The sequence below is a fragment of the Taurulus bubalis genome, assembly GCF_910589615.1.
Source record: "Taurulus bubalis genome assembly, chromosome: 9".
In the NCBI taxonomy this organism is placed as follows: domain Eukaryota; kingdom Metazoa; phylum Chordata; class Actinopteri; order Perciformes; family Cottidae; genus Taurulus; species Taurulus bubalis.
The window spans coordinates 28,172,158-28,199,145 of NC_136597.1; the positions used below are offsets into that span (position 1 = coordinate 28,172,158).

The window sequence follows — 26,988 nt, forward strand, 5'->3', positions numbered from 1 at the left end:
CTGTTTATTCCAGTAGCAACACAACAACAACAACAACACAACAACAACAACAACACAACAACAACACAACAACAACACAACAACAACAACAACAACACTAACATCTCGATCTTCATTCACATATTTACAACAAAATAAATGTTCAACTTTGACTTTATACAACAAAGTGCATCAGATATGAATTCTGAAATAATAAACAATGTGTTATTAAAATGCATTTGACTGTTTCCATTATTATAAAGACGACACATAAGATCAGCCATCTAGGTAGTGTCGTCTTTTTATGAGCAACACATATTTAATAATAATAATAATGATGTATTGTTTCCTGTCCTCAGTGGTGACATCCCCGGGTCATGTGACACACGGGTTCCTCTTGGTTCCACTGACTCACTGGGAAGCCCCGCCTTCCTTTGTGAGACAGTAAGGAGTTAGGAGGTAGGAGTTAGGAGATAGGAGTCTCCAACAGTTCAAACTGCTCTTTAACTATTTTAAATGTAAAAGTATTTTAAATGTTTAAAATATGAATAAACTCACATGAAGTGAAGCTTTTACCTTTTTACCAACCAAAGAGTTTTTAACCAAAACCATGAAAACAGCAGAAGTGAAGTTTGTCTTCAGGAGGCGGAGACATGGTCCTCTGTCCTCTGATTGGCTGGTCCTCTGTCCTCTGATCAGCGGACCGTCTGATTGGCTGTTTGTGGCATCAGGTTCCTTGAGTGACAGCATCACGAACTTCCACCTGGAGGCTCGTGATGCGTTCAGGTGCTCCTCGTGGACTCATTATGGTAAACTTCCGCAGCAGGAAGTTAAACGTCAGATCACAGATCTCTCTCTCTCTCTCTCTATCTCTCTATCTCTCTCTCTCTCTCTATCTCTCTCTCTATCTCTCTTTCGCTCTCTCTCTCTCTCTCTCTCTCTCTCTCTCTCTCTCTCTCTATCTCTCTCTCCTAAACCAGGCCGGTAACGGAGCTCGTTGTTCCGCGCTGTGGAGGAGCGCCTGAACGCAGCACCGTCGCCTCCCAGCTCACAGCTCCTCTGCTGCCTTCCCATTGGCTACCGGCTCCTCCTCTTCCTCCTCTTCCTCCCGCCTCCTACGACGGTTGAAGAAGCCGAGCTGTGCCGAAAACACACGAAGCAAACCGATTATCATTTATACATGTTGTTTATGTTGCGTTCATGTATTTATTGTTCATGTTGCGTTCATGTATTTATTGTTTATGTTTTAGTCATGTATTTATTGTGCGCGCGTGAGTGTGTGAGTGTGCGCGCGTGTGCGCGTGCGTGTGTGTTTTGTGTGCGCGTGCGTGTGTGTTTTGTGTGCGCGTGCGTGTGCGTGCGTGCGTGCATGTGCGTGTGTGTGTGTGTGTGTGGCCCACCTTCCACAGGACCAGCACCAGTAAGGCCAGCAGCACCAGTCCTCCCAGTGAGCTGCCCAGTATGATCCAGACGGGGACGACGAAGTCCTCGTCCTTCCTGAGCTCCAGAAGCATCTGAACTCAGAGAAACACCTCACATTACTTCGTGAGTTATGAGTTATGAGTTATGAGTTATGAGTCTGGAGGACACGAGGCTGGTTATTATAGTCAATAACTCATCATTGTCAAAAAGACACAACATCTCTCCTCAGAGACACAAAAGACACAAAGAGCCAGCGTCTCCTCAACGGTTCCTATGACATCATACGTAGGATGATGTCATAGGCAGGATGATGTCATACTTAGGATGAGGCGCTGGACGACCTCACCGTTTTATGTATTTATGACGTGTATGGCTCCAGTCGACCATCAACACTCGTGAATTTAACTTTTAACAACGGAAACTGGCGTCTTCCTTCGTTTACATCATTGATTAGTGTGGTGATTGATTGATTGATTGATTGATCACCTGTCTGACTGGCCGCTCCTCCTGGAGGAACATGGGGCTGGAGGCGTCCAGCTGGATGGAAGCAGCCGTCAGTAACTCCAAGGACCGGAAGCTCACCTGAGACAGGAAGTCAGGTTCTCAGGGTTCCACTCGGTGAACTTTGCTCTACATTTAAACCTTATTCATTCTGTGACTTCTATACAACCACAGGAGAATGCAGCTTTAACACATGAAGCATAGACTTCTATACAACCAGAGGAGAATGCAGCTTTAACACATGAAGCATATTCTTATATACAACCAGAGGAGAATGCAGCTTTAACACATGCAGCATAGACTTCTATACAACCAGAGGAGTCGCCCCCTGGTGGTCAGGAGAGAGAATGCAGCTTTAACACATGAAGTATAGACTTCTATACAACCAGAGGAGTCGCCCCCTGGTGGTCACATGCAGATTCCTCAGAGAAAGACTCACAGCGAGCAGCGCCGGGAGCAGCAGTCGTCCTCCTAGCGTCACCTTCATCTCTCCGGAGGCCGGCAGGTTCAGTCGGCACTGGACCGCCACGCTAACACTGTTACTGAGGTTCTACTCCGACAGGAGCGGAGGAGAAGAAGAAGAAGAAGAAGAAGAAGAAGAAGAAGAAGAAGGAGAAGAAGGAGAAGAAGAAGAAGGAGAAGAAGAAGAAGAAGAAGAAGGAGAAGAAGAAGAAGAAGAAGGAGAAGGAGAAGAAGAAGGAGAAGAAGAAGAAGAAGAAGAAGAAGAAGAAGAAGAAGAAGAAGAGTCAGCTGTGTCTCTGTCTCAGGAGCTCAGGAGATACACTGGATGACACGTCTTACCAGCTGAGACAGGTGAGATAGGTCCTCCGCTGTCACCTGATTGGTTGTTCTGGGCTGAGGCAGCGTGCAGTGAGAGCCAGCGACCTGCAGAGAGGAAGAGGAGGCGAAGACCTCGCTGTATTATTGATTGATAAATGGTTACGTGAACCTCACCCTGTGTGTCCTGCACTTTTAAAAGGTGTTTGTTTGTTTGTTTGTTTGCTGCGTTTGAAGGTGTGTGAACGGTTCCTCCGGTACCGGCTCGATGCTGAAGTGCGTGATGCTGACCAGCTGGTTCCCCCGCCGGGTCACCGCCCAGAGGTCAGCCCTGAACAGGACGTCCTGCACCGGGAAGATGCCCAGGTTCTGGATCTGTACGCAGAACAAAACATGAATAAACAACTATGTTTGCAAAAGAACCTTAAAGTGACGTCACACATTTATTCTGATTATTTATACAATTATTGTTTCCCACATTTCCCTAAATTTCTTTCCACAACTCTTAAGTGTTGGATGGTATTAACAACATATTGACGACCTCCGGTTCTTTAAAGGGAAGCCAATACTTCATGTGTTAAAGCTGCATTCTCTCTCCTGACCACCAGGGGGCGATTCCTCTGGTTGTATAGAAGTCTATGCTTCACATGTTAAAGCTGCATTCTCTCTCCTGACCACCAGGGAGCGACTCCTCTGGTTGTATAGAAGTCTATGCTTCACATGTTAAAGCTGCATTCTCTCTCCTGACCACCAGGGTCACATTGTCAAATATGTTATGTGCATTGTTATATTTTGGATAAACTCACATAATACGTGAGGTTGAAGGCGGGAGAGCTGCTGTCCGGATGGTCTCTGGAGGAAGAGGAGGAAGATGAGGAGGAAGAGGAGGAGGAGGAGGAAGAGCTGTCTGCAGATCTGATTTCAAAACGAGGAGGGTTTGGGTCTCTGCCGGAGGAAGAGAGTTGATCCATGACTTAACAAAAGTTCAATCTTTAAAGAGCAATTTTACATAATTTTACATTTCTGAGGATCAATAAAATGACGTCGCTCACCTGGTGAAGATGAGGTCAGCTTGGTACTTCAGAGGGAGGAAGATGTCATTGATGTTGTTGTCTGGGTAACCCTCCTCTCCCTCACTGACACACACACGCACACACACACACACACACACACACACACACACACACACACACACACATTAACTCCACTTTGTGGGGACCGGTTGTTTTGTCCCCAGATGGGAGTTGAGTCCCCACATTGTAGCCGTGAGAATAGATGTGTCTCTCCACAGTGTTGAACTTTATTTAAATAAGATAATATGTTTAGAAGTTGTGAGAAGTGAAACACATATTTCTGCCTTTATATAAAAACCTGTTCTTGTTTTGTTTGCTACTCACAACTTGTTAGTTGAATATAATCTCATAATAAAACATGACGACTCCTTTCTTGAGCGTATTTTAATTAAAAACATCCTTTTATGAAACCTGAGTGAACAATAAAACACATCACAATAATTAAAAGGAGATGAAACCACCGTCTTCTGTCTCACCTAACGGTCGCCATGGAGACCCGGACGTGATCCAAGAAGACGGAACGGCTGAACTCAAACTCCACACGGAAGGAAACCTGGACAGGAAGACGTTACAATAAAGGTCCGTCATCAGGAGACAAAGATCTGTCCTCTGGCCATCGCTCCTCGTGTGAAACTAGAAGGCAGGTCGATTTGATTTAGTCATTTAACTTCCCGTGGTTATTTTAACCCAAACTAGTAGTTTAGTTTATCTAAACCTAACTAGTAGTTTAGATGTTTAAACCTAACTAGTAGTTTAGATGTTTAAACCTAACTAGTAGTTTAGTTGTTTAAACCTAACTAATAGTTTAGTTGTTTAAACCTAACTATTAGTTTAGTTTATCTAAACCTAACTGAGTTTCCTGTGAAGACAGAAGTTTATTTTTAAAAGACCTCATTCTTGCAACAAGCAGAAATTATCACGTGTTGAAAAATTAGCCTTAATTTTTGGTAGAAAATAATCTGAATTGTTTTGTGAAGAGACATTGGAAATTAAGCTAGATTTGACATCTTTGTCGTCATCAATCACGGGAACCAAAATGTATTTAAACTGATGTAAAGTTACAGAACAAACAGAATTATTTTTGCCCTAACGTGATAAGCTCCTCAACATAAGTGGTCTTGTTTCAGTTCTCAGTGTTTATTAGGCGTTTAAACATTTATAACAACCAATAAAAGCCATTTAATGAGCTGATTGCATAACAAAAGAGTGTGTTTACTCTGAATAACTATTGTACATTTTAATACTTTAAAGGGACAGAAAGAAATATGGAAAGATGTTCAGATAAAGACATCTGTGTCCCTCTTTCACATCAGGACGGTTCTAACCCTAAACCTCTCTGAAGCCTCAGCCTCGTTAAGAGAACAATCTGCACCCAGTCTGGACCATCAACTGGACTTTATTGAGGCATCTGTACAGCGGGCCCTCGGGGGCCTCGACGGGGAAGGGGCGGGACCTCCATCGTGTTTACGGCACGGTCATTAGGCTCATGAAAGATTTCCCTCAACGCTCCTGTGTTTAATGCCTATCATTACTCTGACTGGATAACTGTATGAAGAACACATGTCTAACTGGGACGCTCAGCTCACTTCATGAAGACATGGACTCATAAAACATAAGAGAAGGATCCAAAAGAAGATCTGTGCAGCAGACGCTGAAACATTCTGAATTTGATTCTCTTTTAAAGGATCAACCGACAAAAGCACTGGATGATGCATCAGACCATCCAGTTTGTAAAGCTGTGAACATACATATTTAATCAGCCATATTCATTCTACAACATTAACACATTTACATTGAAATAAACATAAAGCTGTTTTATTGGTTAGATTATCGATATATAAATATTATTAGAGGAGTAAGTTTATAGAAGAAGACTCCGACCTGAGACAAGGACTTCATGAATGGAGCGCTGATGTTACAGCTCCTTTGATTGGCCGGTCTGTCCTCAGAGAAGCACTCAACCTGAACGTCTGATTGGTCCTGTGGAGAATGGGAGGAGCATTACACGTTTATGTTGCTTTCATGTGAATTAGTTTGGTCTGTATATACGTTACTGTCTGTCTATCGGCGGATCTTAGTTGCATTCTCTCTCCTGACCACCAGGGGGCGACTCCTCTGGTTGTATAGAAGTCTATGCTTCATGTGTTAAAGCTGCATTCTCTCTCCTGACCACCAGGGGGCGACTCCTCTGGTTGTATAGAAGTCTATGCTTCATGTGTTAAAGCTGCATTCTCTCTATTGACCACCGGGGGGGTGACTCCTCTGGTTGTATAGAAGTCTATGGTTGTCACTGTAAAAAATGAGGATTAACTAGCCGCTACACATCATAGGAACCGTTGTATGAGGATAAGTTGAGGACAGTTGCTGAGTCAACAAGTGTTGGAAATAACTCATCTTTCTTTTCTAGTTACCTGAGATTCTTCCCTCTGAGAACAAAAGGAAAAAACATAACAACAACGAATGGAAAACCTTTGATGAAATGAATGAAGGTTGGATCGGTAGTTCATGTTTGAAGAGGAACAACCTTCATCTTACAGAAATGTCTGATGATGTTGTGAAAGAGCACGACACCTTGACGATGAGGCTGGAGAAGAGGAGGTTGGCGGAGGTGGAGATGTGGATGGCGGCTCCATAAGCGTTCTCTCCCTGATTCTCCAGTCGAGCAAACACCACCATCCTCCTGCGACCGGCCTCCACCACGCGCTCCGAGCCCACCGGCGCCCCCCGGTGGCTGCAGAGCGACCAGGCGGCCCGCGAGCTGCAGAACTGCCTTCAGATGAAACACAGGACAGGAATCACCATGGTGTTCTGTGATGAATGATAATAATACATGTGTGTTTGTGTGTGTTCATGAAGGCCAGGCGTCACTCACTGAACACCCATGAGGTCAGTGTGACTGGAGAGGACGAGGTCGGGAACGCAGGAGTCTTCCTGCTCACAGCCGTTCCAGAAGGGAAGCTACGGAAAGAAAGAAGGATCATTTCATTTCTCTTTGTTGAAGAACCAGAATCACTTCGATGTGCAACACGTTCTCACTCACAACTCGTTTAGTCAGTGACTCTACGCTTCAAACTCAAGCCGCTGCTTCATGTGTTAAAGCTGCATTCTCTCTCCTGACCACCAGGGGCGACTCCTCTGGTTGTATAGAAGTCTCACCTCGGTCCTCAGCACACTCGGCCAGTCGGGGTCCAGCACCGGCCCCTCGTCTGCACTGCTCATCCCCGCCTCCAGGAGAACCGCAACGGGACGCCCGTAATCAGTCGTCTCCTGTTGAGGGAAACGGAGGAAGGTTGGTGTGACCCTCAGGGTGTTGGGATTTCACTCTCTGGCTGCGGGCGGCGAGGCGGCGGTCTGACCTGGATGGAGAAGCCGAGGCGTCGGCAGCTCCGACCGCCGACCTGCAGGAACACGCTCCTGGGCTGCTGGCGGTCCGGTTCGTCCAGAACCGCTCGAGGAGGAAAACGCCTCTCGTCCAGCACCAGATTGAACCAAACAGCTGGGTGTGGGGGAGGGGGAGCTTTAAGACACTTATGCCATAAACACCGTACCATAAACTGTTTTCACCGAGATAAGCCACGGAAAAGCTGCAGCATTATTGGCGTCATTCCCGCCGCCCGGTGGAAAATTCGCTTTTTCGCAACCATTCGTCTGTGCATTGACTTTGCATGTAATCTACTTGCGCTAATAATTCGCAACGCTTTTGGTGTGAACGCAGCGTTATGCATTGGCTTCACTGGGAAGACCTGGAGGTCGCCGTCTGATAACATGATATGTTCTACCTAGCTAACGGCCATATTGGTGTTGGTGGCGTACATTGAACGAGACGAGATTGACAAATATCGTAAGTGTACTTCATGGCACAATTCAAATGAGATGAAGAAGTTATTTTTCTCTCACCGTGGACTCTTGTACGTATTTTACCTCGGAGGACTTTGCCTCTCTATTTCCTGCTCTTTACTAGCGGTTGGAGGACGTTGCCTCTCTATTTCCTGCTCTTTACTAGCGGTTGGATGACGTTGCTTTGCATATCTGCAGTGCTCATCTCAGCTGAAGTCTTAATTCATGAAGCAAGTAAACTGCTTCTGTCCTGCTCGGCTCCTGTCGGCAAACGCCACGTCTTTACTGAAATAAATGAACCGGAGTGACTCTTAAAACCGAGGTTAAGATTTCATCAACCGCTCCTGTCTGCTGTCTGAAGCGTGTGCGTTGGATGTGGCGCGTGTGCATCTCCGTCTAAGGCGTGTGCGTCTAATCTGGTCCAGATGATCGGGGAAGATGGGGAGAGAGAAGGGAGAGAGGAAGGTATGAAGGTATGGAGTGACACGGTTTAACTGGCTGGCGTTAGCGTGTTACGGCGAGGTTTCCATGCAGACGGCCCGCACATCTGCATCCGATTACACAGAGACACGACAACACAAAGCACTGTGGGGAATCTGTGCGGCGAGGAAGAGAGACAAGACTTTCCACATGCAGCAAAACATCTGGCCGTTTCATAATATACAATTGTACAATGTACAATTCAACTACTTCTTCTTCAGCGTTTAGCTCCACGCATCCAGGAAGCTGTGGGCTCCAACCACAAGCTGCTACTGGGACGTTCTGTTGGGGCTGGTCATGACCGGCCAAGAGGCCTCCAGCCTCCAGCCCCCTTCCAGCCCAGTATCCTGGCAGTTTGTAAAATAGTTAAGAATTGCCACCATTTTACAAATTTCCCCTTGGGGATGAAAAAAGTATCCACCCACCCACCCACCTACCTACCCATCTACCTACCTACCCATCTACCTACCTACCTACCTACCCATCTACCTACCTACCCATCTACCTACCTACCTACCTACCCACCCACCCACCTACCTACCCATCTACCTACCTACCCATCTACCTACCTACCCATCTACCTACCTACCTACCTACCTACCCATCTACCTACCTACCCATCTACCTACCTACCTACCTACCTACCCATCTACCTACCTACCCATCTACCTACCTACCCATCTACCTACCTACCAACCCATCTACCTACCTACCCATCTACCTACCTACCTATCTACCTACCTACCCATCTACCTACCTACCTACCTACCTACCTACCCATCTACCTACCTACCCATCTACCTACCTACCTACCTACCTACCTACCTACCCATCTACCTACCTACCCATCTACCTACTTACCTACCTACCCACCTACCTACCTACCTACCTACCTACCTACCCATCTACCTACCTACCTACCTACCTACCTACCTACCTACCCTCCTACCTACCTATCTATCTATCTATCTAATTGTCTCGTATACATCGTCTGGTTATTTTTTTGTGTCGCTCAGAATGAAAATGATGCCAATGGAGTCAACGTGAGCCTCATCGTTGGTGGACACACAAATCAAATGCATCCACGTTACTAAGCAACAGTAGAGCGATTGACGTACTTTATAATTTCCAAAATGGCCATGAGCCGAGGCCCAACACCAACCATGTGGCCTCTTTTCATTTGAACACGACAGACGACTTCTCCGTGACCCGTAAGACGCGTAACATGTTGTTGTTGTTAAAAAAATTCTATAAATGATGGGAAATATTTGGCTTCTGTGTGGCACAAACAATGACCAGATTAACGTAGTTGAGCAATGATCTGTTGGGCCTTATTGACACATTAAGAGAGGGGACTCTGGTGCGTCCCACCCACCAACATCTGTCCTGGCCTTGGTCCTGGTCTTGGTCCTGGTCTTGGTCCTGGTCTTGGGCCTGGTCTTGGTCCTGGCCTCCAGACTCAGACAGACGTTCACGGACATGCAGGTGACCTCCTTCCCACCTCGACGACAGTCTTTTTTGAAGACGTTGACCTTCTCGGGTTCAAAGACCAGCTCGGCCTGAATCCGCACCACGCCACGAGACCTGCAGGGAGGAAGTTCGCTGTCAGCGTTGTGGTCGTCAACTTGTACTACTTCCATTGTGGGGAGTCTGTCACCTTTAAACTACCGGCTTAAGGGTTGAGTTATTATTCCAGGGACCTTGAACATCTGTATTACATTTCATATCATTCAACCCAACAGTACAAGTAGATATTTCACTCTGGACCACAATCCCAATGAACCCAATGGTGGTCGGTAGAGCCATCATAGACTGTGCATCTATATCAAGGATAACACAACCAGTTTGTGTGTGTGGTGGTCTGACCAGATGATGACAGCAGCTCCCAGTGCTCCCACAGCCAGGTCGACGAGCCCGTCTCCATTGACATCCAGAACCCCGTGAAGACTTTGACCGAAATACTGCAGACCTGCAGAGAACCCGGCTGCAGACAGACGCTGGAGAGAGAATCACCGGCGGGATTACTCGTGCCCTGATCGCTTCCACTGGCTGAACTGGTCCAGGATCTGTTACCTGTCTGTACTGGTGCTGGATGGTTTTGTCCTGGCCATAAAAGACGTAGACCGCCCCCTGGTGGTCGTCCTCCAGCGGCGCCCCCATCACCAGCTCCCTGAACCCGTCCCCGTTCATGTCGGGTATCTGAGCCAACGCCGAACCCAGCCGGGAGTTCTGGGAGCAGTCAGAAACCTCCAGCGCCACCTGCAGGACGAACGATGTCTGGAGGGAGACGCTTCAGTTTAGTTTGTTCGTCAGGTGTTGAAGACCTGAGCAGCTAAATAACCGTGTTGGGTCCTGCAGCAGTAGCACTGGTATACCTGTGTGTATTTACCTGTGGAGTAACCGAGTAGACGTAGACCTTCCCTCTCTCCCAGCCCTGGCTGTAGAACATGGGCGCCGCCACCACTAGGACGTCCGTTTGTCCGTCGTCGTCTATGTCCATCGATAACAACTCACTGCCGAAGTATGAGCCGATCTGGAACAGAACAAAACCAAAAGCATTTTTTATTTCAACAGGTCAGTGGTTGGTACACCAGTTGTTGATACAAACTATGGTAGAACATCTGTATACAGTCTCACGGCAGAAAATAGTCCCGAAATCTATTGGTTTCATGTCCCAGTAGTAGTCATCTTTTAGGATATTATGAAGTACATCACTTGCTCTGAATTTAATTTGAGTGTCCACCAAAAATGCAGCTGCGAATTGACGTTCATTGGCATTATTATTTTTGTCCGTGCACTCAAAACCTATAGATAGCACTTCGGGACTATTTCCTGACCCGCCGTGCCACTGGGCGTCTGCATGCTTCAGGCGGGCGACCTGCTCCCCCAGCAGCGCCTGCAGGATGGTCAGGTTCCCGGAGTTCTTCAGGCTGAAGACGATGACCTTCCCGGTGTGGTTGAACCTCGGAGCTCCGGCCACGTAGAGCTGAGAGCCGCGAGACGAAATGAGTGAACCCACCGAGTACCCTAGACCCAGAATGACAAACAGAACCAGACCAACAGGAGTTCCGTGTTAGAACCAGTTAACAGACTGACGGTGGAGACTAGAATATTCATGGTCTTTAAAAGAGGAACACAACTTATTCTGGTGACGCCCCCTGGCCTTCCCTGTGGCGCCACCATCAGGCCAAAGTTCCCACTTATGCTGCAGAGAATTAGCAGAAATAGCTAATAATAGAAATAGCTAATAATAGGAGTAGCTAAATGTGTTGGTGCATTGCTTTTGAATTTAGAGCAGAGGTGGAGTTCCTTCCTGCTAACGGCAAAGCTCGAACTAAAGCTCAAAAAGTGCATTGTTTGTTTTGTCCAATACTTTTTTTTGTGTAATTATTGTTGCAAACTCTAGGGGGCGCCAGCCGGATGTTTAATTGAAAGCTGGGGACATATTCCTGTCTCCATGTTCATCTGCTACTGTCAGTCCTCACCCAGATACGCTGCGTGGTTCTTCAGCTCGTCTGGAAACTCGTCCTGATACGAGGACTTGGGCGGAACCACTTTCCCGTGTTTGGTCTCTTTGAGCACGGCTCCGTTCCAGTCGTAGGCGCCGACCGCCCCGAGCAGAACGCCGTCCTGGTGGAGGACACGGGATATTACATCAGACCAACTACGAGCTGACTCAATAGGAAAGCATTGTGCCAAAGATACAAGAGAAGAATACAATAAATCAAACAGAATACAAATATTAGCATATATACAAAATACATTAATAATTATTGTGAGGAGGAGAGAGAGAGAGACAGGAGAGAGGGAGGAAGAGAGAGAGGATAGAGAAAGAGAGAGGAGAGAGAGGAAGAGAGAGAGGAGAGAGAGCGGAGGAGAGAAGGATACAGGAAGAGAGGAGAGAGAGCGGAGGAGAGAAGGATACAGGAAGAGAGGAGAGAGAGCGGAGGAGAGAAGGATACAGGAAGAGAGGAGAGAGAGCGGAGGAGAGAAGGATACAGGAAGAGAGGAGAGAAGGATACAGGAAGAGAGAGAGAGGACGACTCCCTCTGCGATGACTCGGCTCTGTTTTCTTCATCAGTTTGTCTGTTACCTGATTTCACATTTTTACCTTTTAATCCCAAAAGACCAGAAAACTCTTTGCATATTTGTCTGTGTATGGAATGGTGTGTGTGTGTGTGTGTGTGTGTGTGGGTCTGTGTGTGTGTGCGTGTGTGTGTGCGTGTGTGTGTGGTGTGTGTGTGCGTGAGTGTGTGTGTGTATGTGTGCGTACGTGAGTGCGTGTGTGTGTGTGTGTGTGTGTGTGTGTGTGTGAAAGGAAAACCATCTGTCTGCGTTTCACAGAAAGTTTCCACGGCACCGTTTCTCTCCCTGACGTTGGAATCCAGTTGAGTTTTTTTTCCCTGGACGAGAAACAACAGAAATATTCTGGAAGCTTCTCGTTCTGCGGCTTCAGACTTCAGTCGGGAGGAAACCATCCCTCCGATATTGAGAAAGTTTGATCTTCTGTTTCCGATAATGAGAATCAATAAAATACACAACTGCTGATTGATTGGATCATGATTTGTTTTTCTGGAGAGAACTGAAGGAAAATCTGATCAGAACTTCAAGTAGAAACTTGAAGCTGCAGAGTCACGAATTCCTACAAATTAAAGTGACGATCAGGAGGTTTTCCAGCAAAGATTTCTGGGAAATTATCAGGATTCTTCATCCAGAATGAAACGTCTCTGGAAATGAAACTAACACTAACTAACAAACTACCCAAAATCTACCCAAAATATGAATAATATATATATAATAACAATAGTGTTGGACTCTTCATCACAGCTTCACTTCACTGACATCAACACACGAGAGTCTCTTCCAGGAGTCTGAACCCTGAACTCACAGACGACCAGGAAGGTGGAGGTGAAGATGAAGATGGAGGTGGAGGTGGAGGTGAAGGTAGAGATGGAGGTGGAGGTGAAGGTAGAGATGGAGGTGGAGGTGGAGGTGAAGGTGAAGGTAGAGATGGAGGTGGAGGTGAAGGTAGAGATGGAGGTGGAGATGGAGGTGAAGGTGGAGATGGAGGTGGAGGTGGAGATGGAGGTGAAGGTGGAGGTAAAGGTGAAGGTAGAGATGGAGGTGGAGGTGAAGGTGGAGATGGAGATGGAGGTGGAGGTGAAGATGGAGGTGAAGGTGGAGGTGGAGGTGAAGGTAGAGATGGAGGTGAAGGTGGAGATGGAGGTGGAGGTGAAGGTGAAGGTGGAGGTGAAGGTAGAGATGGAGGTGGAGGTGAAGGTAGAGATGGAGGTGAAGGTGAAGGTAGAGATGGAGGTGGAGGTGAAGATGGAGGTGAAGGTGGAGGTGAAGGTGAAGGTAGAGATGGAGGTGGAGGTGGAGGTGAAGGTGGAGATGGAGGTGAAGGTAGAGATGGAGGTGAAGGTGGAGGTGAAGGTGAAGGTAGAGATGGAGGTGGAGGTGAAGGTAGAGGTGGAGGTGGAGGTATAGATGGAGGTGAAGGTGAAGGTGAAGGTGGAGGTGGAGGTGAAGGTGAAGGTGAAGGTGAAGGTGGAGATGGAGGTGAAGGTGAAGGTAGAGATGGAGGTGAAGGTGAAGGTAGAGATGGAGGTGAAGGTGAAGGTGGAGGTGAAGGTGAAGGTGGAGATGGAGGTGGAGGTGAAGGTAGAGATGGAGGTGAAGGTGGAGGTGAAGGTGAAGGTGGAGATGGAGGTGGAGGTGAAGGTGGAGGTGAAGGTGGAGATGGAGGTGGAAGTGAAGGTGACGGTAGAGGTGAAGGTGGAGGTGAAGGTGAAGGTGAAGGTGGAGATGGAGGTGAAGGTGGAGGTGAAGGTGAAGGTAGAGATGGAGGTGAAGGTGAATGTGGAGGTGAAGGTGAAGGTGGAGATGGAGGTGGAGGTGAAGGTGAAGGTAGAGATGGAGGTGAAGGTGAAGGTGGAGGTGAAGGTGAAGGTGGAGATGGAGGTGGAAGTGAAGGTAGAGGTGAAGGTGAAGGTGGAGGTGAAGGTGAAGGTGGAGATGGAGGTGAAGGTGAAGGTGGAGGTGAAGGTGAAGGTGAAGGTGGAGGTGGAGGTGGAGGTGAAGGTAGAGGTGAAGGTGAAGGTGGAGATGGAGGTGGAAGTGAAGGTGAAGGTAGAGGTGAAGGTGAAGGTGAAGGTGGAGGTGAAGGTGAAGGTGAAGGTGAAGGTGGAGATGGAGGTGAAGGTGGAGGTGAAGGTGAAGGTAGAGATGGAGGTGAAGGTGAAGGTGAAGGTGGAGGTGAAGGTGAAGGTGGAGATGGAGGTGGAGGTGAAGGTGAAGGTAGAGATGGAGGTGAAGGTGAAGGTGGAGGTGAAGGTGGAGATGGAGGTGTAAGTGAAGGTGAAGGTAGAGGTGAAGGTGGAGGTGAAGGTGGAGGTGAAGGTGAAGGTGGAGATGGAGGTGAAGGTGAAGGTAGAGATGGAGGTGAAGGTGAAGGTGGAGGTGATGAAGGTGAAGGTAAAGGTGGAGGTGGAGGTGAAGGTGAAGGTGAAGGTGAAGGTGGAGATGGAGGTGAAGGTGAAGGTGGAGGTGAAGGTGAAGGTGGAGGTGAAGGTGAAGGTGAAGGTGAAGGTGGAGATGGAGGTGAAGGTGGAGGTGGAGGTGAAGGTGAAGGTGAAGGTGAAGGTGGAGATGGAGGTGAAGGTGGAGGTGGAGGTGAAGGTGAGCGACTCACCTTGACCAGATGAGAGGAGAAACCCGCCTGAGCCATCTGCAGACCGAAATGGAGGTGGAGGTGAAGATGGAGGTGAAGGTGGAGGTGAAGGTGAAGGTAGAGATGGAGGTGGAGGTGGAGGTGAAGGTGGAGATGGAGGTGAAGGTAGAGATGGAGGTGAAGGTGGAGGTGAAGGTGAAGGTAGAGATGGAGGTGGAGGTGAAGGTAGAGGTGGAGGTGGAGGTATAGATGGAGGTGAAGGTGAAGGTGAAGGTGGAGGTGGAGGTGAAGGTGAAGGTGAAGGTGAAGGTGGAGATGGAGGTGAAGGTGAAGGTAGAGATGGAGGTGAAGGTGAAGGTAGAGATGGAGGTGAAGGTGAAGGTGGAGGTGAAGGTGAAGGTGGAGATGGAGGTGGAGGTGAAGGTAGAGATGGAGGTGAAGGTGGAGGTGAAGGTGAAGGTGGAGATGGAGGTGGAGGTGAAGGTGGAGGTGAAGGTGGAGATGGAGGTGGAAGTGAAGGTGACGGTAGAGGTGAAGGTGAAGGTGGAGGTGAAGGTGAAGGTGAAGGTGGAGATGGAGGTGAAGGTGGAGGTGAAGGTGAAGGTAGAGATGGAGGTGAAGGTGAATGTGGAGGTGAAGGTGAAGGTGGAGATGGAGGTGGAGGTGAAGGTGAAGGTAGAGATGGAGGTGAAGGTGAAGGTGGAGGTGAAGGTGAAGGTGGAGATGGAGGTGGAAGTGAAGGTAGAGGTGAAGGTGAAGGTGGAGGTGAAGGTGAAGGTGGAGATGGAGGTGAAGGTGAAGGTGGAGGTGAAGGTGAAGGTGAAGGTGGAGGTGGAGGTGGAGGTGAAGGTAGAGGTGAAGGTGAAGGTGGAGATGGAGGTGGAAGTGAAGGTGAAGGTAGAGGTGAAGGTGAAGGTGAAGGTGGAGGTGAAGGTGAAGGTGAAGGTGAAGGTGAAGGTGGAGATGGAGGTGAAGGTGGAGGTGAAGGTGAAGGTAGAGATGGAGGTGAAGGTGAAGGTGAAGGTGGAGGTGAAGGTGAAGGTGGAGATGGAGGTGGAGGTGAAGGTGAAGGTAGAGATGGAGGTGAAGGTGAAGGTGGAGGTGAAGGTGGAGATGGAGGTGTAAGTGAAGGTGAAGGTAGAGGTGAAGGTGGAGGTGAAGGTGGAGGTGAAGGTGAAGGTGGAGATGGAGGTGAAGGTGAAGGTAGAGATGGAGGTGAAGGTGAAGGTGGAGGTGATGAAGGTGAAGGTAAAGGTGGAGGTGGAGGTGAAGGTGAAGGTGAAGGTGAAGGTGGAGATGGAGGTGAAGGTGAAGGTGGAGGTGAAGGTGAAGGTGGAGGTGAAGGTGAAGGTGAAGGTGAAGGTGGAGATGGAGGTGAAGGTGGAGGTGGAGGTGAAGGTGAAGGTGAAGGTGAAGGTGAAGGTGGAGATGGAGGTGAAGGTGGAGGTGGAGGTGAAGGTGAGCGACTCACCTTGACCAGATGAGAGGAGAAACCCGCCTGAGCCATCTGCAGACCGAACCCTCGGCCCTGACTGCTGGTTCCTGCAGAAAGGAAACAGACGACATCTTCCTGTTACTGTCACATGTTTATAATGTTTATTAAATTAATGTTCATGAAGCTCTTCAAGCTTCTCGTATTCGTTAACTAAACCTAACTGTTGGTGTTGTCTAAACCTAACTGTTGGTTTGTTCCTTTTTTAATGGAACTTCACTCCGAAATTGTTGTTGTCTCCATAAATGAAATCAATAGATTGTATTTGGAGACTATTTCTTGAACCGGCGTGAGACTGTTCACCAGCTAGTGTGTTGACTGTGTCTGATGCTGAGCAGGTAGACGAGAGCGCTAAAGACTCAACCAAAACAGTACAGTTGTGGGACCTAAAGCCAAACCCCACGACCCGGAGAGAAAACGCTTCAGACCTTCAACCAATCAACAAAGTATTTAACATGCTGACGGTCTGCTGACCTTCCAGAGAGAAAATCCTCTCTCCCAGCGCGTCCACGATGTCCTTCAGCGCCGACTCGTCCGACACGTTGAAGAAGTGCTTCTCATCCGGGTCGCTGGCGATGAACTTGATTTCCTTCATAAAGGCTTCGGGGTTGATTCCTCTGCGGTTGTAATAACCCAGAACCTGGACAAGACAAGACAAAGGGCAGAGTTCCTAAAGGGGCTTTGATGCAAACATGTGAAGCAGGAAGTCCAAGTTCTCAGGAAATGAACGCTGAATCAGGAAGTCAGACAGAAGGTCAGACAGGAAGTCAGACAGGAAGTCTGACAGGAAGTTAGACAGGGAGTCAGACAGGAAGTCAGACAAGGAGTCAGACAGGGAGTCAGACAGGAAGTCAGACAAGGAGTCAGACAGGAAGATAGACAGGAAGTCAGACAAGGAGTCAGACAGGAAGTCAGACAGGGAGTCAGACAGGAAGTCAGACAAGGAGTCAGACAGGAAGTCAGACGGGGAGTCAGACAGGAAGTCAGACAAGGAGTCAGACAGGAAGTCAGACAGGGAGTCAGACAGGAAGTCATACAGGAAGTCAGACAAGGAGTCAGACAGAGAGTCATACAGGAAGTCAGACGGGGAGTCAGACAGGAAGTCAGACAAGGAGTCAGACAGGGAGTCAGACAGGAAGTCAGACAGGAAGTCAGACAGGAAGTCAGACAGGAAGTCAGACAAGGAGTCAGACAGGAAGTCAGACAGGAAGTCAGTCAGGCAGGGAGTCAGTCAGACAGGGAGTCAGTCAGGAAATCAGACAGGAAGTCAGACAGGAAGTCAGACAGGAAGTCAGACAAGGAGTCAGACAGGAAGTCAGACAGGGAGTCAGACAAGGAGTCAGACAGGAAGTCAGATAGGAGGTCAGTCAGATAGGAAGTCAGACAGGGAGTCAGACAGGAAGTCAGACAGGAAGTCAGACAAGGAGTCAGACAGGAAGTCAGACAGGAAGTCAGACAGGAAGTCAGTCAGACACGGAGTCAGTCAGACAGGAAGTCAGACAGGAAGTCAGACAGGGAGTCAGACAGGAAGTCAGACAAGGAGTCAGACAGGGAGTCATACAGGAAGTCAGACAAGGAGTCAGACAGGGAGTCATACAGGAAGTCAGACGGGGAGTAAGACAGGAAGTCAGACAGGGAGTCAGACAGGGAGTCAGACAGGAAGTCAGACAGGAAGTCAGACAGGAAGTCAGTCAGGCAGGGAGTCAGTCAGACAGGGAGTCAGTCAGGAAATCAGACAGGAAGTCAGACAGGAAGTCAGACAGGAAGTCAGACAAGGAGTCAGACAGGAAGTCAGACAGAGAGTCAGACAAGGAGTCAGACAGGAAGTCAGATAGGAGGTCAGTCAGATAGGAAGTCAGACAGGGAGTCAGACAGGAAGTCAGACAGGAAGTCAGACAAGGAATCAGACAGGAAGTCAGACAGGAAGTCAGACAGGAAGTCAGTCAGACACGGAGTCAGTCAGACAGGGAGTCAGACAGGAAGTCAGACAGGAAGTCAGACAGGAAGTCAGACAGGAAGTCAGACAAGGAGTCAGACAGGAAGTCATACAGGGAGTCAGACAGGAAGTCAGACAGGAAGTCAGACAGGAAGTCAGTCAGACAGGAAGTCAGAAAGGAAGTCAAACAGGGAGTCAGACAGGAAGTCAGACAAGGAGTCAGACAGGAAGTCAGACAGGGAGTCAGACAGGAAGTCAGACAGGAAGTCGGACAGGAAGTCAGACAGGAAGTCAGACAGGAAGTCAGACAGGAAGTCATACAGGAAGTCATACAGGGAGTCAGACAGGAAGTCAGACAAGGAGTCAGATAAGGAGTCAGACAGGAAGTCAGACAGGAAGTCAGACAGGAAGTCAGTCAGGCAGACAGGGAGTCAGACAGGAAATCAGACAGGAAGTCAGTCAGGCAGTGAGTCAGTCAGACAGGGAGTCAGACAGGAAGTCAGACAGGAAGTCAGACAAGAAGTCAGCAGGACATGTTGGGGCTTGAAGGGCCGACTCACCGCGATGGCGTACATGGTGACGTTGTCTCTCTCGCTGTCGGCGACGGCCTGCACCAGCTGTGGACTATCGTGAGATTCTCCGTCCGTGATCACGATCATCACCTTCTGAGCGCCGGGTCGCCCGCCGCGCCTGAACGCCTCCGACCTGCACGGCGGAGAACAGTGACAGTGAGTGGACCTGGCGGTTGACCCACGTGGCGTTCCTCATCCGGAGTCGTACCGAGCCACGTTGATGCCCAGCGCCGTCCTCGTCTCCTCGCCGCCCCGCTGTTCGATGCCCCTGGCGGCCTCCACCACCTCCTCCACCGTCTGGTACTCGCCCAGACCGAACTCGTGGACCACCGAGGAGCCGTACTGGACCACACCCACCTGCAGCCAGAACACAGCACAGCTCAGTCCAGACCCGAAGCCCTGCAGCTCCGGGTCTCAAAGAGCTTTCTCTCAGTCGGCCTGCTGGTCAGCTTCCAGTAAGACCAACCTGCTAGTGGTGGCCGCGCAACTGCAGCAGGTGATGGTTCAAATCTTTGGTCAAGGGCTTGTCAGTGAGGACTGTCATTTCTCAGGTGCATGCTGGGACATAATTTGACACATTTGTACTTTTGCAATATAGAACCAACCTGTGTCTGACCCGGGCCGATGTAGAACTTCTGCAGGATGGTGATGAGGAAGTCCTGCACCTCATACCACGGGTAGATGGAGTTAGAACCGTCCACAACGATCACGATGTCCATCAATGTCTCACACCCTAGGAGACAATGAACAAGATGGAGGGATGAACACATGAACACATGAACAGATAAACACATGATGGATGCGTGGCTGTGATTACTCTGCAGGGCGGGGGCCATGATGTGGCCCAGCCTGAAGCTCCGGCTGACCCTCGAACAGACTCCGGTGCTGTAGAGGGAGCTTCCACACTCGTGGGACCAGAGAGGCCCGCAGGTCTGAGAACAGGGAGACACTGGGGTCAAGCGGACGGACAGGAAGTCAAGCGGACAGACAGGAAGTCAAGCGGACAGACAGGAAGTCAAGCGGACGGACAGGAAGTCAAGCGGACGGACAGGAATTTAAGCGGACAGACAGGAAGTCAAGCGGACAGACAGGAAGTCAAGCGGACAGACAGGAAGTCAGGAAGACAGACAGGAAGTCAGGAGGACGGACAGGAAGTCAAGCGGACGGACAGGAAGTCAAGCGGACGAACAGGAAGAAGGCGGACGGAGAGGAAGTCAGGCGGACGGACAGGAAGTCAAGCTGACGGACAGGAAGTCAAGCTGACGGACAGGAAGTCAGGCAGACAAACAGGAAGTCAAGCTGACGGACAGGAAGTCAGGAGGACAGACAGGAAGTCAGGAGGACGGACAGGAAGTCAAGCGGACGGACAGGAAGTCAAGCGGACGAACAGGAAGTCATGCGGACGGACAGGAAGTCAAGTTGACGGACAGGAAGTCAAGCTAACGGACAGGAAGTCAGGCAGACGGACAGGAAGTCAAGCTGACGGACACGAAGTCAGGCGGATGGACAGGAAGTCAAGCGGACGGACAGGAAGTCAGGTGGACGGACAGGAAGTAGGTGGACGGACAGGAAGTCAGGTGGACGGCCAGGAAGTCAGGCGGACGGACAGTATGTAGGTGGACGGACAGGAAGTCAAGCTGACGGACAAGAAGTCAAGCTGACGGACAGGAAGTCAGGCGGATGGACAGGAAGTCAGGCGGACGGACAGGAAGTCAGGCGGATGGACAGGAAGTAGGCGGACGGACAGGAAGTCAGGCGGACGGACAGGATGTAGGTGGACGGACAGGAAGTCAAGCGGACGGACAGGAAGTAGGCGGACGGAGAGGAAGTCAGGCGGACAGGAAGTCAGGCGAACGGACAGGAAGTAGGCAGACGGACAGGAAGTCAAGCGGACAGACAGGAAGTCAGGCGGATAGGAAGTGCTCTCTTGCCTTGTGGTCATGTGACTCACCACGAAGCTGGCGTCTCGGGGGTTAGAGGTCAGCGTCATGCCGAGCCTCATCCGGTCCTTCCTCTCAGATATGTTGTCCAGAGAGAGTTTCCCTGAAAACATCACTCAACATTAGTTATTATGAATTATTACACTATCAGTTATTATTAATTATTATTTATTAAACTATCAGTTATTAGACACCTTTAAAATGTCCAAAACGTTTAAGCACAAGATAATAACTTAAAGAAATGTTAAAACAGTACTATTACTGTACTTTTTGCAGTAAAAACTGAAGTACTTTTACTGCAGTAAAAACTGAAGTACTTTTACTGCAGTAAAAACTGAAGTACTTTTACTGCAGTAAAAACTGAAGTACTTTTACTGCAGTAAACCTTTTTGATGAGCGAGTGACTAGTGACTCACCCAGGTTCAGTTTGGTACAGTTTGCAGAGTTTCTGGTGTCCAGAGGGCACCTGAACACATCACCAGTCTGCTGCTTCCCCGTGGATTCAAAGGGAGCTCCAACCAGCAGCCTGGACACACACACACACACACACACACACACACACACACACACACACACACACACACACACACAGCTTTACGCACACAGTTACACACACAGTACCAGGATATGGGTCTCTATCGACCACAGAAGCTAATAGTGCCAGAAGCTAATAGTTCTATAGCGGGGTCCGAACAGATCCTGAAACGTAATAGCGGGGTCCGAACAGATCCTGAAACGTAATAGCGGGGTCCGGACAGACCGCAGGAAGCTAGATTTGGGGTCTAGATGGACCGCAGACAAGGACAGATCGGGGTCCCGTGTAGACCGCAGACAAGGACTACCACTGTACAGCAGTGGAGGCCGTCAGGGCCAGCTGAGCCTTCTCTGCTGGCCTAAACAGAATCACAAAGTTATAGCTATTTTATAATTAAATAAAAAAAATGTAAAAAATTATACCTACTTTATAATGTAATTGTTTTTCACAAATACACTTCAGTAAATGTATTATAATATGTTTTCCCTAGAAGAGCTGATCCACTGCAGGCCCAGTTAGAAAATCCACGGCCCGCCGCTGCTGATGACGGCTGGGTCTAGTTAGACTGTAGACCAGTATAGGTAGGGGTCCTGTGTAGACCTCAGAACAGGATAGGTAGGGGTCCTGTGTAGACCTCAGGATAGGTAGGGGTCCTCTGTAGACCTCAGAACAGGATAGTGGGGGTCACTTTCAGACCGCAGGACAGACAGAGTCGGGGTCAAGTAGACCACAGCATAACTCTAAACCGGGTAAAGTTCTTCCAGTCTAATCCAGTCTAACTCTAATACAATCCAGTCTAATACAGTCTAGATATAATTCAGTCTAAATGTAATCAAGTCTAATCCAGTCTAATCCAGTCTGACTCTACTCCAGTCTAACCCAGGGATCAGGGGCTGGAACAGAACCCGGTATCAGGTGTCGTGCGTCTGCAGGTGAGATTGAGCAACATTCCTGACTTGCTCTTGTTTTTATTTTCTGGAACCATTTGAGAGCTGGCGGGATGACGCAATCCTCTGAGCCTCTGAAGTGCCGGTAAACAAGAGGAAGGAATGCGCCTCGCTGTGCCGGTCTGCTGTTGCCCCGCCGCCTCGGCATCGACCCCACGGCGCGCTGGGGGCGCTTGTTTTCCTCACGATGAACTTCTCAGGTGTTCGTCTGGTTCTCCAGACACGAGATGCTGCTCCAAACCACCTGCAGGGTGTGTGTGTGTGTGTGTGTGTGTGTGTGTGTGTGTGTGTGTGTGTGTGTGTGTGTGTGTGTGTGTGTGTGTGTGTGTGTGTGTGTGTGTGTGTGTGATGAGGTTGATCCAACACGGTTTCTTTCTGAGAAGCAGCTGAAGGGTGAAATGTTTTCCTTGAGGATCAGCAGGTCTGAGACTTGAAGGATGAGACGAGTCCAGAGCCAAGAACAAAGAGTCCACATGTGAGGCCAAGATGAGGATTAAGGGATCTGATCTGAGGTCTGATTCAGAGGGTCATTAATCACATCCCGCTGCTCCATAGACTCTCTTCACTTCTCAGTGGGAAACATGTCGTCCCAACACTTTGAGACCAGATGGACCTGAAGACTCTTTAAGACCAGATGGACCTGAAGACACTTTAAGACCAGATGGACCTGAAGACTCTTTAAGACCAGATGGACCTGAAGACTCTTTAAGACCAGATGGACCTGAAGACTCTTTAACACCAGATGGACCTGAAGACACTTTAAGACCAGATGGACCTGAAGACTCTTTAAGACCAGATGGACCTGAAGACACTTTGAGACCAGATGGACCTGAAGACACTTTGAGACCAGATGGACCTGAAGACACTTTGAGACCAGATGGACCTGAAGACTCTTTAAGACCAGATGGACCTGAAGACACTTTAAGACCAGATGGACCTGAAGACAATTTAAGACTAGATGGACCTGAAGACTCTTTGAGACCAGATGGACCTGAAGACACTTTAAGACCAGATGGACCTGAAGACTCTTTAAGACCAGATGGACCTGAAGACACTTTAAGACCAGATGGACCTGAAGACTCTTTGAGACCAGATGGACCTGAAGACACTTTAAGACCAGATGGACCTGAAGACTCTTTAAGACCAGATGGACCTGAAGACACTTTAAGACCAGATGGACCTGAAGACAATTTAAGACTAGATGGACCTGAAGACTCTTTGAGACCAGATGGACCTGAAGACACTTTAAGACCAGATGGACCTGAAGACTCTTTAAGACCAGATGGACCTGAAGACACTTTAAGACCAGATGGACCTGAAGACTCTTTGAGACCAGATGGACCTGAAGACACTTTAAGACCAGATGGACCTGAAGACTCTTTAAGACCAGATGGACCTGAAGACACTTTAAGACCAGATGGACCTGAAGACACTTTGAGACCAGATGGACCTGAAGACTCTTTAAAACCAGATGGACCTGAAGACACTTTAAGACCAGATGGACCTGAAGACTATTTAAGACCAGATGGACCTGAAGACTCTTTAAGACCAGATGGACCTGGAGACACTTTGAGACCAGATGGACCTGAAGACTCTTTAAGACCAGATGGACCTGAAGACTCTTTAAGACCAGATGGACCTGAAGACTATTTAAGACCAGATGGACCTGAAGACTCTTTAAGGCCGGATGGACCTGGAGACACTTTGAGACCAGATGGACCTGAAGACTCTTTAAGACCAGATGGACCTGAAGACTATTTAAGACCAGATGGACCTGAAGACACTTTAAGACCAGATGGACCTGAAGACACTTTGAGACCAGATGGACCTGAAGACTCTTTAAAACCAGATGGACCTGAAGACACTTTAAGACCAGATGGACCTGAAGACTATTTAAGACCAGATGGACCTGAAGACTCTTTAAGACCAGATGGACCTGGAGACACTTTGAGACCAGATGGACCTGAAGACTCTTTAAGACCAGATGGACCTGAAGACTCTTTAAAACCAGATGGACCTGAAGACACTTTAAGACCAGATGGACCTGAAGACTATTTAAGACCAGATGGACCTGAAGACTCTTTAAGACCAGATGGACCTGGAGACACTTTGAGACCAGATGGACCTGAAGACTCTTTAAGACCAGATGGACCTGAAGACTCTTTAAAACCAGATGGACCTGAAGACACTTTAAGACCAGATGGACCTGAAGACTATTTAAGACCAGATGGACCTGAAGACTCTTTAAGACCAGATGGACCTGGAGACACTTTGAGACCAGATGGACCTGAAGACTCTTTAAGACCAGATGGACCTGAAGACTCTTTAAGACCAGATGGACCTGAAGACTATTTAAGACCAGATGGACCTGAAGACTCTTTAAGGCCGGATGGACCTGGAGACACTTTGAGACCAGATGGACCTGAAGACTCTTTAAGACCAGATGGACCTGAAGACTATTTAAGACCAGATGGACCTGAAGACTCTTTAAGACCAGATGGACCTGAAGACACTTTGAGACCAGATGGACCTGAAGACTCTTTAAGACCAGATGGACCTGAAGACACTTTGAGACCAGATGGACCTGAAGACACTTTGAGACCAGATGGACCTGAAGACTCTTTAAGACCAGATGGGTCTGAAGACTCTTTGAGACCAGATGGACCTGAAGACACTTTGAGACCAGATGGACCTGAAGACACTTTGAGACCAGATGGACCTGAAGACTCTTTAAGACCAGATGGACCTGAAGACACTTTGAGACCAGATGGACCTGAAGACTCTTTGAGACCAGATGGGCCTGAAGACTCTTTAAGACCAGATGGACCTGAAGACTCTTTGAGACCAGATGGACCTGAAGACACTTTAAGACCAGATGGACCTGAAGACACTTTAAGACCAGATGGATCTGAAGACACTTTGAGACCAGATGGACCTGAAGACACTTTAAGACCAGATGGACCTGAAGACACTTTGAGACCAGATGGACCTGAAGACACTTTAAGACCAGATGGACCTGAAGACTCTTTAAGACCAGATGGGCCTGAAGACTCTTTGAGACCAGATGGACCTGAAGACTCTTTAAGACCAGATGGACCTGAAGACACTTTAAGACCAGATGGACCTGAAGACACTTTAAGACCAGATGGACCTGAAGACACTTTGAGACCAGATGGACCTGATGACACTTTGAGACCAGATGAAACCTGAAACCAGTACAGACTGTTTTTTATAGATGTAGACAGACCAGTACAGATTGGTTTCTATAGATTACAGTACAGGCTGGTGTACTGGGTGTACTGGGTGTACTGGGTGTACTGGGATCCTCACCACTGGCGTCCTCCCACCTCATGCTGCTGGACTGTGTATCCAAACTGGTTTTCTTTTGAACCGGAGAAGATCTTGAAGTTCTTGGTGTCGAAGTTGAAGCAAAGCTGAAGATCTGAAACACAGAAGAAGCTGCTCAGTAAAACCAGTAAACCCAGTACAACGAGAGAGACGTTCATAAGAGAGAGCACTCTGTTTTTCACTCCATTTAAAAAGACAACTTCGTAGGATTCAAACCCCCTTGGTCACTAGCCCTTTGATGATTAACCCCTTGGTCACTAACCCCTTGATGACTAACCCCTTGGTCACTAACTCCTTGGTGACTAACCCCACCTGTCTGGGGCATCAAGGGGCATAAATGGAGGTGGAGGAGTGTCTTCTGGGACGGACGAGGCAGGAGGTGTCTGCTGCTTCCTGTGAGGCATCACCCAGCAGCAGCATGAGGATGTGATTAAACGATCCGCCTAAAAGCCACAACAACAACAACAACAACAGCAGCAGCAGCAGCAGCAGCAGCCCCATCACTGACCTCCAGGGACGTCCAACATCCAAACGCTCCACAAATTACATTTGGGGGCAAAGTGGGATCAAAGTTGCTTCATAGAAAGATGAACAGGAAGTCGCTCTCTGACCGCCGGCTCTCGCTCCAGAAGGTTTCTTCTCTGGTAAATTAAAGGTACTTGTACTTCTCATGGTATATTTATCTCCTGAACTACTTTTACATATTTAATGCTTATTGTTGATGATGTTTATCACCATCAGGTGCTTCTCTATAACAATAAATAACTTTAATCGTGATAATTAATAATTATAAACATGAGATCAGATTGTTTCGTCAGCTTGGCGGATCGCCCTTAAGACCGCAATACCCACAATCCTTTGCTGCACCGTTGGTGCTGAATTCAAGAAAGAATAACCCAGAAATAAAAACAATGTTTAATTGATTAAAGCTGCAGATGGAAATGTTGGGTTATGTGTTGCATTTCAAAAAGCTGCAGCTTCAATGGATAGAAACACCATAAAACCAGAAGGAAACAGGAAGTGAGTTCATGGTCCCCAGAGGACAGAATCAGTGGCATCTGTTCATCTCCAACGCTCCTCGACCACGAAGCGGTTCTGTAATGAAGCCGTCACCAGACTGGAGCCGCTGGGTTTAAAACATCCTGAGATCTCACTTCACTCATTCATGCTCCTCAGGAGATGAACCATTTCTGTTTTGGAAGTTTTTCTTTTAATGCCTCTTCGTGTTCAAGATGAAAGATTTTCGCTCCTCAGAGATTTATGGTTCCTGTCAGAACTTCAATCCAGACAGGAAACATCTTCCAGCAGAAAGATTCTACGTACGAGTTCAAGAGGAAATGACTTTTTAGAAGAGAAACGCTCATCACCTCCAAACACCTGTCTCTCTACCTCTCTCTCTCTCTACCTCTCTCTCTCTCTTTTTCTCTCTCTCTCTCTCCCTCCATCTCCATCTCTCTCTCTCCCTCTCTCTCTCCA

General features: G+C 48.4%; 1 protein-coding gene across 1 annotated transcript in view; it reads right to left on the reverse strand.

Annotated features, from left to right (window-relative positions):
- itga11b (integrin, alpha 11b) overlaps nucleotides 1-26,988 on the reverse strand; it is a gene marked incomplete at its 5' end in the record, with an annotated part of 27,357 nt that continues 369 nt past the window's right edge. The window contains 29 exons of the mRNA XM_079223882.1: nucleotides 1-1,117; nucleotides 1,380-1,493; nucleotides 1,888-1,983; nucleotides 2,342-2,452; nucleotides 2,704-2,787; nucleotides 2,941-3,054; nucleotides 3,486-3,624; nucleotides 3,732-3,815; nucleotides 4,229-4,305; nucleotides 5,634-5,732; nucleotides 6,324-6,522; nucleotides 6,625-6,710; nucleotides 6,909-7,019; nucleotides 7,109-7,248; nucleotides 9,445-9,653; nucleotides 9,936-10,066; nucleotides 10,143-10,346; nucleotides 10,459-10,602; nucleotides 10,948-11,096; nucleotides 11,555-11,699; nucleotides 16,214-16,284; nucleotides 16,709-16,874; nucleotides 18,731-18,875; nucleotides 18,951-19,099; nucleotides 19,348-19,475; nucleotides 19,560-19,674; nucleotides 20,694-20,785; nucleotides 21,099-21,208; nucleotides 25,495-25,606. Coding sequence (XP_079080008.1) covers nucleotides 1,028-1,117; nucleotides 1,380-1,493; nucleotides 1,888-1,983; nucleotides 2,342-2,452; nucleotides 2,704-2,787; nucleotides 2,941-3,054; nucleotides 3,486-3,624; nucleotides 3,732-3,815; nucleotides 4,229-4,305; nucleotides 5,634-5,732; nucleotides 6,324-6,522; nucleotides 6,625-6,710; nucleotides 6,909-7,019; nucleotides 7,109-7,248; nucleotides 9,445-9,653; nucleotides 9,936-10,066; nucleotides 10,143-10,346; nucleotides 10,459-10,602; nucleotides 10,948-11,096; nucleotides 11,555-11,699; nucleotides 16,214-16,284; nucleotides 16,709-16,874; nucleotides 18,731-18,875; nucleotides 18,951-19,099; nucleotides 19,348-19,475; nucleotides 19,560-19,674; nucleotides 20,694-20,785; nucleotides 21,099-21,208; nucleotides 25,495-25,606 — 3,614 coding nt within the window. The 3' untranslated portion in view covers nucleotides 1-1,027. The remainder of the gene's footprint in view (nucleotides 1,118-1,379; nucleotides 1,494-1,887; nucleotides 1,984-2,341; nucleotides 2,453-2,703; nucleotides 2,788-2,940; nucleotides 3,055-3,485; nucleotides 3,625-3,731; nucleotides 3,816-4,228; nucleotides 4,306-5,633; nucleotides 5,733-6,323; nucleotides 6,523-6,624; nucleotides 6,711-6,908; nucleotides 7,020-7,108; nucleotides 7,249-9,444; nucleotides 9,654-9,935; nucleotides 10,067-10,142; nucleotides 10,347-10,458; nucleotides 10,603-10,947; nucleotides 11,097-11,554; nucleotides 11,700-16,213; nucleotides 16,285-16,708; nucleotides 16,875-18,730; nucleotides 18,876-18,950; nucleotides 19,100-19,347; nucleotides 19,476-19,559; nucleotides 19,675-20,693; nucleotides 20,786-21,098; nucleotides 21,209-25,494; nucleotides 25,607-26,988) is intronic.